General features: G+C 38.0%; 1 protein-coding gene across 1 annotated transcript in view; it reads right to left on the bottom strand.

The window, feature by feature from the left end:
* The window catches only part of MED27 (mediator complex subunit 27), an 83482-nt gene that overhangs the window by 66820 nt on the left and 2239 nt on the right, over positions 1-14423 (bottom strand). Inside the window, exon 2 of the mRNA XM_005527293.2 lies at positions 13798-13942. Coding sequence (XP_005527350.2) covers positions 13798-13942 — 145 coding nt within the window. The remainder of the gene's footprint in view (positions 1-13797; positions 13943-14423) is intronic.

Below are 14423 nucleotides of genomic sequence, written 5' to 3'. Positions count from 1 at the left end.
AGAGAGTTCCACTACAAATAACCTTCGTAAAACAGTTAACATGACCTACAACAAATTTTTTGAAGGAATGTGACTCTTAAAGAGAATCATCTTTCCACATACTGCTAACAAAACTCTTTCCATAGCCTGACCATCAGCAAATATGCATTTACTAGCCATAAAAAAAAAATCATAAGGTTACTCTGAAATTTGTTTGAAGATTGGCTCAAAGTATCTGCAATGCTTTACTTTCTGACTCAGGAACAGCTCCCATACCATTAAAGTCTATTCCATTTTCAACTCCTCCTCCCTTATTCCATAGAAGATCCACACAAGTTTATCAGTACAAGAAGAGAGCAAAACTTCATTAATGAAGTCCTATCAAATCGATACAGCAATAAAATGGTTCATGAAGGAACAAACTTTAACAGTAATGTGTTTTGGTTTATCAACCTAAATTAAATCTCTTTCCCTCCTATTAACCCCTTTTTCGTTTCAAGACTCTTTTACTTTGCAGGGAAAATTAATTTTATCTGAGCAGGTGAATATTGCATTCCCTGCTGCTTTTAATTCATGCAACCTGCTATAGCAACACAGTTGTTTCATTTGGGCTCTTGCAAAAACTTAACAGGAAATTTATTCACATGTGTGTGCAGATATTGTTACCTATTACATAACTTCAAAACACTGTATTTACAAAACAGAATATTGCAAAGCTGACAGGTCTCTGTGGACATTTGTGTAACACCAAGTGCAGCATAAAACAGGAGTAATGGAAAGTTCTTTTGAAGGTCCCCACACATGAAAGGGGGTTCTGCAGACTCTCTGCACCTGTGCTGCTCTTTGAACAGACAGAATCTTCCCTGGGATACATCAGCTCAAGCGATTGTGTGGATTATCTAACAAGACAGCCAGACTGCAGCTCTCCTCACAGCTTTTCCCTGGAAGAGACATTTGTTCCTTCCACATCCATCAGGTGCAGTGAACTCCTCTCTGCTTCAGCTCTTCTAGAGGGAAAGTATTGGTTTGGAGGAAATAACAACTAAGTAGCTCCCTCATCGACAGCAGAAAGCGAGCGCATTGACTTGTGCCCTTTCTGTATTGATGCTCTGGCTGAGTAAATGAAGATGTACAGGGGAAAAGCAAAGAGCACCACAAGCAGGTATGTGACCCAGAAAAGCACAGTAGCAACTTTATATCTTCTTCAATCTTCCTGAAATGTGATTACAGTTGACCTTTAAATCTAGTAGATCAACCAATCGATTCTGCTGGAACAACCCCGTGTGTGATCTAAGAGCATGCCCATGCTTAAAAAACTTCCCATGCCTGCCTGGCATAGTCATTTTATTTTGTTGTAAAAGTTACCAAGATTTGTCTGAATTGATTTTACTTGCAAGAAAAACACACTGTCAAAACTGCAGCATCAGCAGACACTAAAGGTCTTAGATTCCTGCAGGATGAATGCAATATCAATACAATTAGGATGTATCCATATGAGGTACACAAGAGGGATGGAAAGAAGATGTTTCTAATCTCATTTAATCCTAATGCAGCCCCAAGTCTGCCTTTTTAGACTGTGGGAAAAAAATTAATACAAGGAAAATTACAAACACTCCAAAGTATTTGCCAGGCAAAACTGAATTTGGAACAGAAAATTACTCTCTTTAGGAAGTAAAGCTTTAAAGCTTTCCCATTGTGTTGGATGGTAGTTTTATTTCAGCTGATAAATTGTCCTTTAAAAAAAACAACAAACCTCAAAAGAGACTTCAGGATGGTGTTTGTCCATAATGGACTTGGAAGTGAGGACCAGCAACACCTGGGATCCTGCTCATGTGCAGTGTCTCTGTCAGACTTCTAGGAGTGCTCACTCTGTAGCACAACCCTTATTTTATAGTTAGGTATTTTACAGATGGAAAAAGACATGCACAACAAAGCCACTCACAAAACTTCATCCAGCAAGCTAAGGCCAGAGGAAAGAGGAGGATGTACAACTCCAGAGTCACTCCAATCCCATGACAAACTTGGCAATGCTACTGATAGCGAAATCTTCATCCTCCCCATCAGAAGTGTTTTGGGAAGTCCACATCACACACCTGTGTTCACAGAGTCAACTACATAGCAAGATCTTTGAAGCTGAAAGTTAGTTACTTCATATTACCTGCATGGTGTCCATAAGAACCAGAAAATTGCAAGTGAAAGGTTAGCTGGTGCTTTATCAGGGACACGAGAGCTTACAGACTTGATCAGCTCTGTGATCTATGAAATTTCTACAAACAGCTTTGGAAGAAGCATCAAGCAGTGCAGCCAAACAAACAAGAAAAAAAAAAAAAAAGGCACTGATCAAACTGAAAATGCTACACTGAAAATTCTGAAAATAAAAGATTTGACTCCAGAGTAAAACTGAAGCAGACGGCAAAGCAGAGAACTTGTTAAGTCTGAGTGCAGAGACAACTGCAGAGAAGACTCTAAATAGAACCCAACTGAAAGCAGATGGGTAGGGCAGGGAACATCAGAATAAAAAAATCTAACTAATGGTAAAACACACAGGGATGTTTTTTCTCAAAAGAGAAACATATATCCACCCTCACTGAGGGATAACCTCGGAGGGAGGAGGAAGCCATTATCTTTTTAACTGCAGCTTATCTGATACAAAAGTGACATTTTCTCTGAATGAGGAATTCTTTTTCCATAAAGAAAAGCCACCATCTGAAATGAGACAGCGCCCAGTAACACTGCTGTAGTTGAGAATGTCATGATTTCCATCAGAAAACTGTTTTGCAGAGATCAGGAACAGCTGTTTCAAACTGAATTAGACTAAAACTAGAAACAAGCTGTCAAAAACCAAAAAAGATATTTTATACATAAAAGAATGTATTTGATTCAGCTGTTTTATCATGGTGGTCATCCAAGAGAGAAATAAAGTAACATTCTGAGATCCAGACGTCGTCATAAAGACTCCCTCATTTTAACAGTCTTTATGTAGATTTATTCCTTTGAGCACTTGGAATAGGAAAAATGTCAAACAGCTCATATCACAGATTCTTGAATATTTTCAAACCATGGGCAGCTTAAAACAGCTTAAAGACACCTGAGGACTCTTGCTGCTCCAGCCCACATTCTCTGCATCTTCCATAGCAGTAACAGGCTGGTGCAATAAGGAAAATATACTGAATTGATGTTGACATGAAAAGATTAAAATAATTCACTTTAACCCACCACTTGTGGGTAATAGCACATGCATCCAGCTCCTTTTTGTGCATGCTTGCAGATCCTGGGAGGCTTTTAGTGGGTATTTTCAATATTGATTTCCCCAGGAATTGCAGTTACATGTAATGAGAAGTAAATACATCTATTTTAGAATATACTGTAAAATGTCATATCAAGATCCAATTCCTTTGTGTCTAATGGCCCATGCAGTACACAGAGCACCTTTAGTACTCTGCCACTACCAGTTACAGGAGCCTAGAGAATCCAGATACAACAACCAAATTAATCAAGACTGTGCTGGTTTTAAATAGAACTATTTGTTCCAAAGCACAACTCTGAACATCAAAGACCTCTGATTTTATTACGTGCTGTAAGATGTAGCCATTATACCCTGCTTGCCAACCAAGTCTGAGGTAATCTTGAAAATACCCTTAGCATTTCAACATGGTCATTACTTCTCATAATGATGATTCATGCTAATTCCATCTAATTAGTATTAGTTATTAGGTATTAGTTATTACTGTCAGCTTGTCAGCAGATGGGCTTTTGAAGAAGAGGTTTCTGAGAACAAGCAAATTCCTAAGCATATAAAAAAATGTACACCCCAAGAAATGCATTTTTTAACTCACTAGGAGACCAGGCAATCATGCAACTGCAGCCTTGCACCATTTCTCCTCTCAGATTGCTCACCCAGTCCACATTTAGGCATTTTAACTCAAGGGTCTAAGTTTTCAGCACACTCAATACAGCTCCAAAATACAAATGAATGCTTCAGACTAAGCCAAGAACTTCATAACACAACAAGGTAACTGCTGCTCAGGATACAGAAACTTTTGATCTTTCTGTGAAAAGATAAAAAATGGGGGAAAGACTAGCATCTGGTAGAATCAATCAGTTTTCATTAAATCTTCTTTTATTAATTCAGAGGACATCTTTTTCCACACATACTGTAACTGAACAAGTGTCAGTGGTTAAAAGATTTATTAATGGTTTTGGTGTTTTTTTTCTTCTGCAAGAATCATTACATTCAGGCACTTAAAATTAGATTAAATGAACTGCTATAAATGCTTGGGCTGATCTTGTATCAGCAAAGGACAAGATAACATGTACTGATAAGTGTCTTTATTTCCAGACCTTCAGGATTTGACAGCTCTAGTAGATTTAAATGCTAACTCATACCATGAAAACACACCAGTAGCAAATGGAGCTGGGAGTGAAGCAGCTCTAAGTGTAACGATCATTTTCTGATCTCTTTTATATTTTCCTATCAATTCCCAAACCAGCCCAAGCACAGCACCACCCAGATCCCAGTAGAGCCAAGGCATGGTTCTGGAACTACTCCAGAAGCCTGAGCGGACACAGAGCTACACAGCCCACAGCTCTTACCCAGTAATGGTCCTTATGTCATGGTCTGTAATTTCTTATTCACATTCTTCAGCAGTCACAAAGCCACAAAACACCACCCTTTGTCCAGAGCAGGATTACTCTTCCCTCCCAGGAAAATAAAAATCAGCCTGCATTGACCCCAAGAGACAAGACATTTTGAAGGTCACCACAGACCCTCTGGCTTACACACCTTCAACATCAGCAGCGCAGTATTAACTCCTCCTGAACAAAAAACTGCTGTGACCTTTCTGCCAAATGCACATTTCCACAAAGCAGCAAGCAGTGGTCAGAAATGCAGTTTTGTTTACATGCTTACATGTCTCAATTTTATTAATTGTTAAACCATCTCCATGTTTTCTTACCCAATTATCAACAGCATGAGATTAAGATACAATGGGGAAGAACTCAGCATTGTTCATATGCAATTCAAACAAATAAATCCACTGTGAACTGTCTGGGGAGGGGGGAACGGGACACTTCAGTAACTTCAAAAGAGGACTCAAAGAAGAATACAGATGACTACACTTCTGCATTAAAAAACCCAAATAACAGTCACAATAAAAGACCTGACAACAACAAAAGTAGAGAGCAACAGGGTGACATCATTAAATTTTCCATTTTATTTGATTTCCTCTAGAAGCTACAAAAAAATCTTTTCCATATGAAGAATACCTGTGGGATGCTTATCACCTGCATCAGTTATTTTATATTAGTGTTCATATTCCTTGAGTGTCCTTCATATGAAGGTCAGCAAATGCTTTACAAACATCTTTAATTTGCCTCAAAGAAAACAAGAAAGAACACTGAGTCTCTGAAAACATTCTTTGTGTTTTCATGCTGGTACCATCCACGAGATGGTCAGGCTTTATCACCAGCAGCAGTCAGTCTGAGCCATGGAGAGCTGAGGCAGAAGGAGAACTGGAAATTCAAAGGAATGCTAGGTCTGAGGCTTTCTCACAAAGCTGGTCTTGTTCTGCAGTCCTGCATATTCATCAGTTAATCCCCAGACAACTTGGATTTACAGTTATACTTTGTTGTATTCCTCAGATTCTGAGAGTAAAGCCTTTACTGCTGCTCTGATGGCTGTACTGTGAGTTACCCAGGCCACATTTCTGTGGCTGTGCCTGGCTTAGCTGCATCCAAACTCAATACAAAGCAAGGCAGTTTTAATTAGGTTTGATGATCACATTACACAACTTAGAAAGGGAAAGTGATCACTGCCCTATTAATTACATATTTGAGCCATCCAGCATGAATTGTATGAGTTGTTCTTGCAGAGGGAAAAAATGAGTTAGACGAGGAAGAACCAGGAGTGGGAAGCAGTTGTTTTGGTTAAAACAGAGCCACATCAATCATTTCCATCCTGAAATAGGCAAACAGCTAGGACATTAATACTAATCAAAGAAACGGGGAAAAAAACCCACTCATTAGCAAATAAAGGTGTTGCAAAGCATTAAATAATTCCCACCAGCTGACAAGGGGGCTGTGATTTATAATAGTGTGTTATTGATAGATCACTTCCCATAATTAGGAAAAGTGAGGCTGGTACTGCTTACAGCATTATTTTGATCAGAGCCTTGAAAACAAAAATACTGTTGAATAACAACAAACAATAGGCATAACAATATAAAAACACCATATCATTGCTCTCAGGCTGCTTCAGATTTGAAAAAAAAAACCTAAAAAAAATTCAGTAAGAAAGGCAATTCTGTTTGGAGACATAACCTTAACTCATAACAGCATCCTGGTGTGAATTATTACTATGATAACTCTGGGAATATCACAGATATAAAACATTCAAACTATGTAGCAAAAATAAGTCTATCATGGTCAGAACCAAAGGCTAATTATTTCTTATTTTTTAAGCAACAAGTTACTCCTCATATCTCTTCTCTTCCTGAAGTAAAAGAGTAACCTCAGTCTACTAAAATGTCAAATAAATTCAACCAATTTCTCTACTAGCACAAGTCAGCATATGGGGGAAATTCTCACCTGCCGTGATAACTTTCCATAGTGCAAGGAAAAAAACACATTGGCAATTTTCATTTCCTTTAATTCATATTATCAGGTGTCAAAACCACTTTTATAGCCATAAGATAACAATAAAATAGTTGCAATACTCCTGGCTTGGACTTTTGTCAGAAACCAACTTAAAAGTCAAAGGCAAAGAAACAGAGAGCCGAAGATTCCAGGGATTCACTGCTGAGGAGGGAAGATACATTTCCAAAGAGAAGACAGAACTGATGTTACCCATCCCTAATGTCCCAGACATTGCTTTAGGCATGATCTCCAGGGAAAACAAACCCTGCCTAACAAGCAGTAGCTGGTGATTCTGCCTTTACTGTTGCTATTATTATAAGCATCCCGGTTTTTCTTGTTTTCAACGTTTTTCCCCTCTCACTGTATTCCCTTACTTTTTTAAAACTATCATTGCAGAGCTCAAAGACTCTCAAAAAAATTTCATGTCCCACCTTTCTCCTTCTCCAGTAAAGCACACATGGACTACTGAATTACATTTTGGTACAAGCACTTTCTTCCTCATCACAGCTTTTCCAGTGCTTTTCCCTTCCATCATTATAATATCAAGGATAATTTCCACACAACCAGAATTTGCCTTCCCTGTCATGGCTGGGCAAAAATCAACCCTGCAATAAGAAAAGTCAGTATTCTCCAGACAGACAACTGAGCAGTAATTAATAACTGCAGCAGTTGGAAGCAGAGAGGTAACCACTTGTTCCCCAGTCATAAAAAAAAACCAAAAAACAAACTGGAACATTAATACAATTCTGAACAGCAAGGGCATTTTACCAGATATTTGCCCAAAATCACACAGAATTGTATTTTTCCAGACTGCCAGGCAAACAACATTAGTCACTGGCTAGATAATACTTGGCACCTACAAAACATTTCTGTCCAAACAACTCAATGCACTTGAGACACACTTAGACTAGAAACTCTCCCAAGAAATAGGTTATGTGATATTATCCTCTTTTATCTACACGAAAAATGAGGCACAGTAAAAATCTGTGTGTCCTGTTCAAGGTTACAATAATTAGTAAGAAAAGCAGAAACAGAATCCAAGTGGCCCAGCTCCTATTTTGTGTCCACTGTACAAAACTCACCAGTCTGGGCCATTCATTCCTCCAGTGACCAGAATATAAATTCCTGGGGCTGATGTGCACAGGAAAAGAGCCCAGGGGTAGATTTCCCAATGCAGCTCCCTCTAGGAAGTTCTCATTCTGCTCTCACCAATAAGATTACACCAGAATCTCTGGGTCTCCACAGAATAGGATGTCACAATATTATAATGCTGCATTTTTGTAGGAATAAAAGTTCTGAAAGGATGACATTTTGGCCACCTAAAATACCCAAGAAGTGCCATCACAATAATCCAGTTTCATTGTCCATGCTACTGTAAAACCACAACAACTTCAGAATGTTTGAGCACACCCAAAATTCAAAATTAATGCTCCTTGGAATGAACACGTCCTTTTACAATCAAGATGAAGTAATTTTTTTTCCCTGTTCTGCACTGTTTCTCTACTATCATGGTTAACATTTAATGTCATTTATTGTCATTAAACTCAGTATTTGTGTCTAATCAATACTAAGCTACCAAGTGCAGCTGTAACAAGTCTGGTCTTTCTCTACATGCCCTATTGATTGCTTTTTTTTTGAGCCCTACAATAAAAACAATTTATACAAATAATTTATCAGGGAACATATCAAAATAATTTAATAAACAAAACCTATCTATACCCTTTTTCTTCAGTCATGTGACAAAATCATTTTCACTCATTAATGGTAATCTTAACAATTCAATTTTATATTTATGTAAAAACAAGAGGAAGCTATGAAGCAAAAAATTTAAATCCAAATATTTGTAGCCTATTTACACATGCAGATCAACAGTATTTTTTTTTCATTTTGCATTTCCCAGCATACTATTTTCAAATAAATTTGTGACAACTCCTGTCCAGCTTTGTTCAGTTAAAAAACTTATAATGCACAGATTATATATATATTATATATATATATATATTATTGTAAAGTTTATCCAAGTTCCCAAAATAATCTTTTCACAGATAAGTTAAATAATTTGATATAAATCCTATTTCCCCAGAAAGTTACAAAGTCAGAAAAGTTGATTTTTTTTTGCTTCCTGCTTGAAGCAGTAGAAAACTCCCAAACACATGGTTATCACGTTTTGTAAGCATCATCTCATGAAGATAAAACAATACCACCACCTACACACACGAGTTCAAGAAGAGTTGGAACTGGAATAAAGAACATGGATAAATGCAACTCTGAAAACAGTAGGGGATATAACACTGCGCTTCAGTGAAGTTAAAAATCGAGGAAAAAGTTTAAAATAACATCACCTGTTCAAGACTACAATTGCTCTCAATTTCCCCACTTCTACTGCTGTTAATAAAATTATTTGAAGGTCTGAATAGAAACCCCTCACTGCAAAGGAAGGGGAAGAAGGAAAGATGACTTGCAGAAGACTATTTTTACTTGAGCAAGTGAACTCAGCTGATGCTGCTGTCACTCAGCAATGCAGGGGAGACTGAGTTTGCTGCTCTCCAAACACAACACAGCGTTCTTTCACTGGCTGAAAGTAATTCTGGAGCTTGGTTTGAGAGTTGATCCATCCTGCAAACATCCTTCATCTAAACAAACCATAAACAAGCAAAAAAAACCTCTACAGTGATTAAAGCTCAAGTGTGGGGCACGAATTACTTAACAGCATCCCAGCAAGAGAGGGGAAACCTGAGCAAAAAAGCATTTTCCTTGCTCAGTGGACATAAAATACACTATTTTCTGTTCCACTGGAGCCAGTGGAAACCCCTTAACAGACACTGCCTCAGGCACCCACAGGGCGAGGACATGAACAGTCTACCAAGGGCAAAGGATGAGCAAGTACACACTGCAGGCCATAAATAACCCCACTGAAGCTGCAGAAACCCAAAGTTTATACCATTCAAAGAATGAGCTGACACTCCTGGATTCCAAAAACCTGCTCTGACCATTAGCATTACTGTAGCTGGATCAAGCGATCACACCAGCACAAGCTTCACTGAACATTTCATGTGTGGGGAAGTATGATATTGGATTAATCACAGCACCAGCAAGTATTTTCTCCCTCTACAAAACCTCTTTGTTACTCAGTATTGAGTAACAGGCAGTTGCTTAGTAAAGGAAACTGATATTCATGAGCTGGTGGTCTCATTTCCTGCAGGAAACAAACAGCCCTGGGAGCAGGGAAGGGTGGCACAAGGGCACCTAACATAGAAGCATCCTGAAGAGCAGAGAATAGAGTTCTTGCAGTATCTACCACAAATATCAGGTCACATCTCTTTTAAAAAAAAACAAAATCAAAACTTAATCAGTATTTCAGCCTAGAAAGTGACTTTCAAAAATTTCTTTAATCTAAGCTTAGCTGATGCCTTCTGCTCTGTGTTGATTTCCCTTGAATTCCAAGTGAAGCAGGCAGCTGGCAATGAGTGGTAAGGCAGAACCTCTGCAGACCCAGTCCAAAATGCTCCAGGCAGCATCAGGCCACACACACACACCAACCAGGAGCCCTCCTGACTGCTGCTGTCATCTCAGATTTCACCTGCTCAGACACAGCAGTATATTACAAAAAGAAAAAATCAACTGTCAAGATGTACATAACTACTAAACCGAGAATTCAAGTGCAATGACTCAACAGAGCCAGTCCATAAGAAAAAAAACCCCTACTGCTAGCTACAAACATCCTACCTTACCCATAATACTCTCTCTGCATTAACCTTGCAGAATGATAGCTCATTTTTACCTTATCTAATATTATATCTCCAGGATTACATTAGAGGGAACATATGGATCCTTCTGGGAAACAGCACTTCAATTGTAATAAAGATAACTTCTTTTCTTAAATAAAATTGAAGAGGAGGGGAAAAGAAATTTATCAACTAGACCTAAATACTGTTCCATGGCTACTACACGCCTCCATGCATCCCACAGGCAGCAAAGTAATTCACTTCTATGATTTCTAGTCACACATAAAGTAAGTTAAAGCAAAGAAGAAAAAACACTTAGCTGTTACTTCCAATAAAATAAACTTAAACTTCCTGTGTTTTTCAGCTATGGCTTGGTGAGAGCTGTTAAACACCTGAAAAAGGAAAAGTTCCTTTACAGTTTTGTGTGTATGCAATTAATGCATTTGACAAGCTGTTGTGTTCCCAAACAGCTGCTTCCATTACACAGACAACTTTACCATCTGCAAAACTACTGGATAAATTACAGTAAGTAAATATCAGGAGAACAGGTGCTCATAAATAACAAGCACTGCCAAGAGAACACAAAAGGCAAAAAAAAAAAAAAAGAAGTTTTCATTCTTCCCATTGGACTTTTTCTTACTCCTGAAGCAGGTAAACTTACAATCAGAAATGGAAGAACCAGTGCTGTGATTCGCAAGAGCAGTAAAAAATGTTCAGGGTGAGTATCTGTGAAATCACAATTAAATGCAACTCATCTCTACTGCACTCAGCCAAAGAGGTCAGTAAATTTGCACCAGAAAGTAGATCTTCTCCAAATACATAACAAAGCACAGCTACAAGTATTAATTATGGTAAACAAACCAAGTTAAGTGTCAGCTTAGTCTCATCTCCTGTATCACCACTCACACCTTAAACACAGTATTTTCCATTTATGTCTGTGACTACAATCTTCACTACATTTCATATCCAGCACTGTTATGTAACCCAAAAACTTGTCCATGCATCCAAGACCAGAAGAAAATCAGGCATTTGCTGGACCCAACATCAAAACAAAGCTGTAAATAGAAACAAACAGCTATTCTAACACACAGTATCCGCATGAACCACAGGCCAGTTCTTTGATATACTGAATACTAATTTGCTTTTCATAGGTAGCCCAGTTATTACCATTAATTACCAGTTATTATTGTCCTAAAAGCGACTTAACAGTCTCCCCATGTCTTAAAAATAAGCAGAATGCATTGAGACATGCAGCACAGTCTGTGCACTCATTTTCCTTGTATTTCATGAATGTTCTTTTGGAATGGCACCACAGCCCCAGAAGTCTCCTCCGCTGGCAGCCATGGGGCCATTCATGCCATCAGTAATGCATGAACAGTCAAAGGCAGAGGAAAATGCCCTTATCTCAACTCATCAAAAATACAAGCAGGCAAGCCACAAAGGGGTCACAAATTAAAAATTAAATGCAGGCAGACCTGAAGTGTATTGACAGACCATCACTTCCAAACCATCCCTGCGAAGCAGCTGGAAACAAGAGACCCATAATAAGAATCAAAGGCAACCAGAAGAAGTAATGAAATAACTCTTATTCCAGAAGTGTATTTAGCAATGAAGAATTAAGCAGGAACAGAAGGATCTCTGCTGGTAAAGCCAGCAGCTCACACCCTCACACAGGCAACACATTTCCTGCAACTTAGCTAGTGTTTTTCTTTTATCTCTGTTGTCTCTGACTTCTGTTTCACAGCTAAAATAAAAGGTTCTGCTTTTCTCCCGCAACATTTCATTGTGAATATGAGTGCACAGGATACTAAAACTTCCAGCTTTCTGAAATCAGAATCCAGGATTACAAAAAATTGCTCTTTAAAGCTCCATGACACTATAAGTTAATAAAAAACTACATTAGAACAGCTCTGTAAAGCTATTTCATTACTGCCTGAGTTTACTCTGATAATGACATAAAGAAGTAATTAAATCCCCAAAGACTTAACTGCCTTACAAGTTTATAAGTTCTCCTACTTTTACTTTTGCTGAAAGTAGCAAATTAATTATTTTTTCTTCAGTGCTAACAATCTGCTGCTAACAGCAAGGAACACAGGCAAACATGAAATACATTCTCAATTACTAAATTTCCACTTAGAAATCTTTCCTGTCCCCCATTTTCCAATCATACTAAATTTCTCTCAGTGCCAAATTTTCCTGATTTAAAAATCATCAACACATACTTGTATATTGACCCATTACTGTAGGAGTATTATTGTGGTATTCATATAAACATTATTGTAGTATCCTATCTTAAATCTGAGTGAAATTAGAATGGTTAGCTCAACGTATAACAAGAATTTGCCTACAAAGTATTTCTGTACTCTCAAAGTTTTCCTGGCTCATGTATCATAATAAATAATTTAAAGTGGAACTGTTTCTTTTAATGCTCTGACTATTTTCAGATTTATTATTCCTGCTGTCTCACATAGGGGTTGTAAAATCTACAACTCCAGACACACTTACTACTAATAATTATTGTAACAGAAATTAATCCATCTTTTATATTTTTTAACAGCTTGCAGTATTTCAAACATAATTTTAAGAAAGCTTTTAAATACTTACTCATCTTACTACTTCTATAAAAAGTAACAGGCATGCTCAAAAAAACAGGATGGGAACCTGAAATATAACAGTGCTCAGAGGCCAGCAGTAATTGCGATGCCACGTTTACTTATTTAAGAAAATTAGGTGAGAAAATGATTATTTTTGACCCACAGGTAGATTGTTCAGAGTAGAAAAGGAAACATACCTATCCAAATCCTACATATATTCAACACAGAGGTTTATGAAACTGAATTATGCTGTTAAGAAAGAAGTTTCTTTCAGCAAAAACAATTAATTTTTTTATATGTAAAAGACTGCATTAATATTATCTGCCTTTTTCCTTTACACTACTCACAATTCAGCCCCAGATATATGATATGGAAACAGGAGGGATGTCAAAGCTGCTGAATACAAAGCTGCTTTTGAGACCATGCTTTTTGGAGAAAATGGTAGGGGAAAGGCTTCAAGATTTCTGATGATGACAACTTCCCTACAGGACTCTTTCCTAGAAATAGTTTGGAGGCGATATAAGGCTGCTGATTCTCTGTTCCAATATCCCCCTACAGTGTTTACTGCCAGATGCAGGGACACAACATACTTTTAATTTATATCTACGTAAGATGCTAAATGTGGAAATGCTTGGGAGTTAATATCCCCTTTGAGATCAAGGGCACACCGTGGTATCACAGAAAAGTCTCCCCTTAATTAAAACATCATTTTATCCTTGAAAGCAAGTTTAGGTACATATTATGCTCCTCAATTCCTATAAAAAGTCAGCCCTTTTGACAGCCCCAAACACTCAGGTGTCTGCTGTATGGCTAATGCAATATGCAATGGGATTACACAAGTAAATCACACAGATGTATTTTGTTACCTTGTTTGACCATTTGTAGGCCTGGAGAAGTTGGCTGTAGAGGGGGGTTTTGTCCTGCACAGGGTCGAGGCTCAGGAGCCCACTGTTGTGCAGGGGGTGGTTCTCTGAGGGTTTCCCAACAAGGTTGCTCAGACGCTCCAGTTCCCTGGAAGAAAGCAGAATGGAATTTTTTAGAGTCAGATCTGGGAACTGCAGATGTTAATCCTCCAGGGACAGCAGCATGCACCAAGTCTATTTTAGTAGCTAAGTGAGTTTTAAATACATCCCAAATTTGATTTAAAACATAATCCCTCTTATTACTGAAACAATTTGAAACAGTCTGTTGGTTGTTAAGCTCAGCTCTTCTTCAAAGAGAAAGTAAAAGTCAAGAGTCTTTGAAAATAACCTGGAAAGAGTCAGACTATGGCAGGTCCTGTTCACCGCCCAGGGCACTTCCTAAGCAAAGCAGCTCCTCAGAAACCACAAAATTCTGACTTCAGCACTGCCAGCAATACTAAAAGTACTTTTTTTAACTACCAAGAAAGCAGATGCTTCATAATTTCATTAGAGAACTCCAAATTAACATTGTCCACATATAAACATACACAAGAACTAGCATTAGTCCTAAGCCTGGAGATAGTCCTGCA

This window comes from Pseudopodoces humilis, chromosome 22, assembly GCF_049639895.1.
Source record: "Pseudopodoces humilis isolate 2021_Gansu_Grassland_sample_001 chromosome 22, ASM4963989v1, whole genome shotgun sequence".
Lineage (NCBI taxonomy): Eukaryota > Metazoa > Chordata > Aves > Passeriformes > Paridae > Pseudopodoces > Pseudopodoces humilis.
The sequence above is the reverse complement of the archived record's forward strand: the minus strand, read 5'-3'. Positions and strand labels throughout refer to the sequence as shown.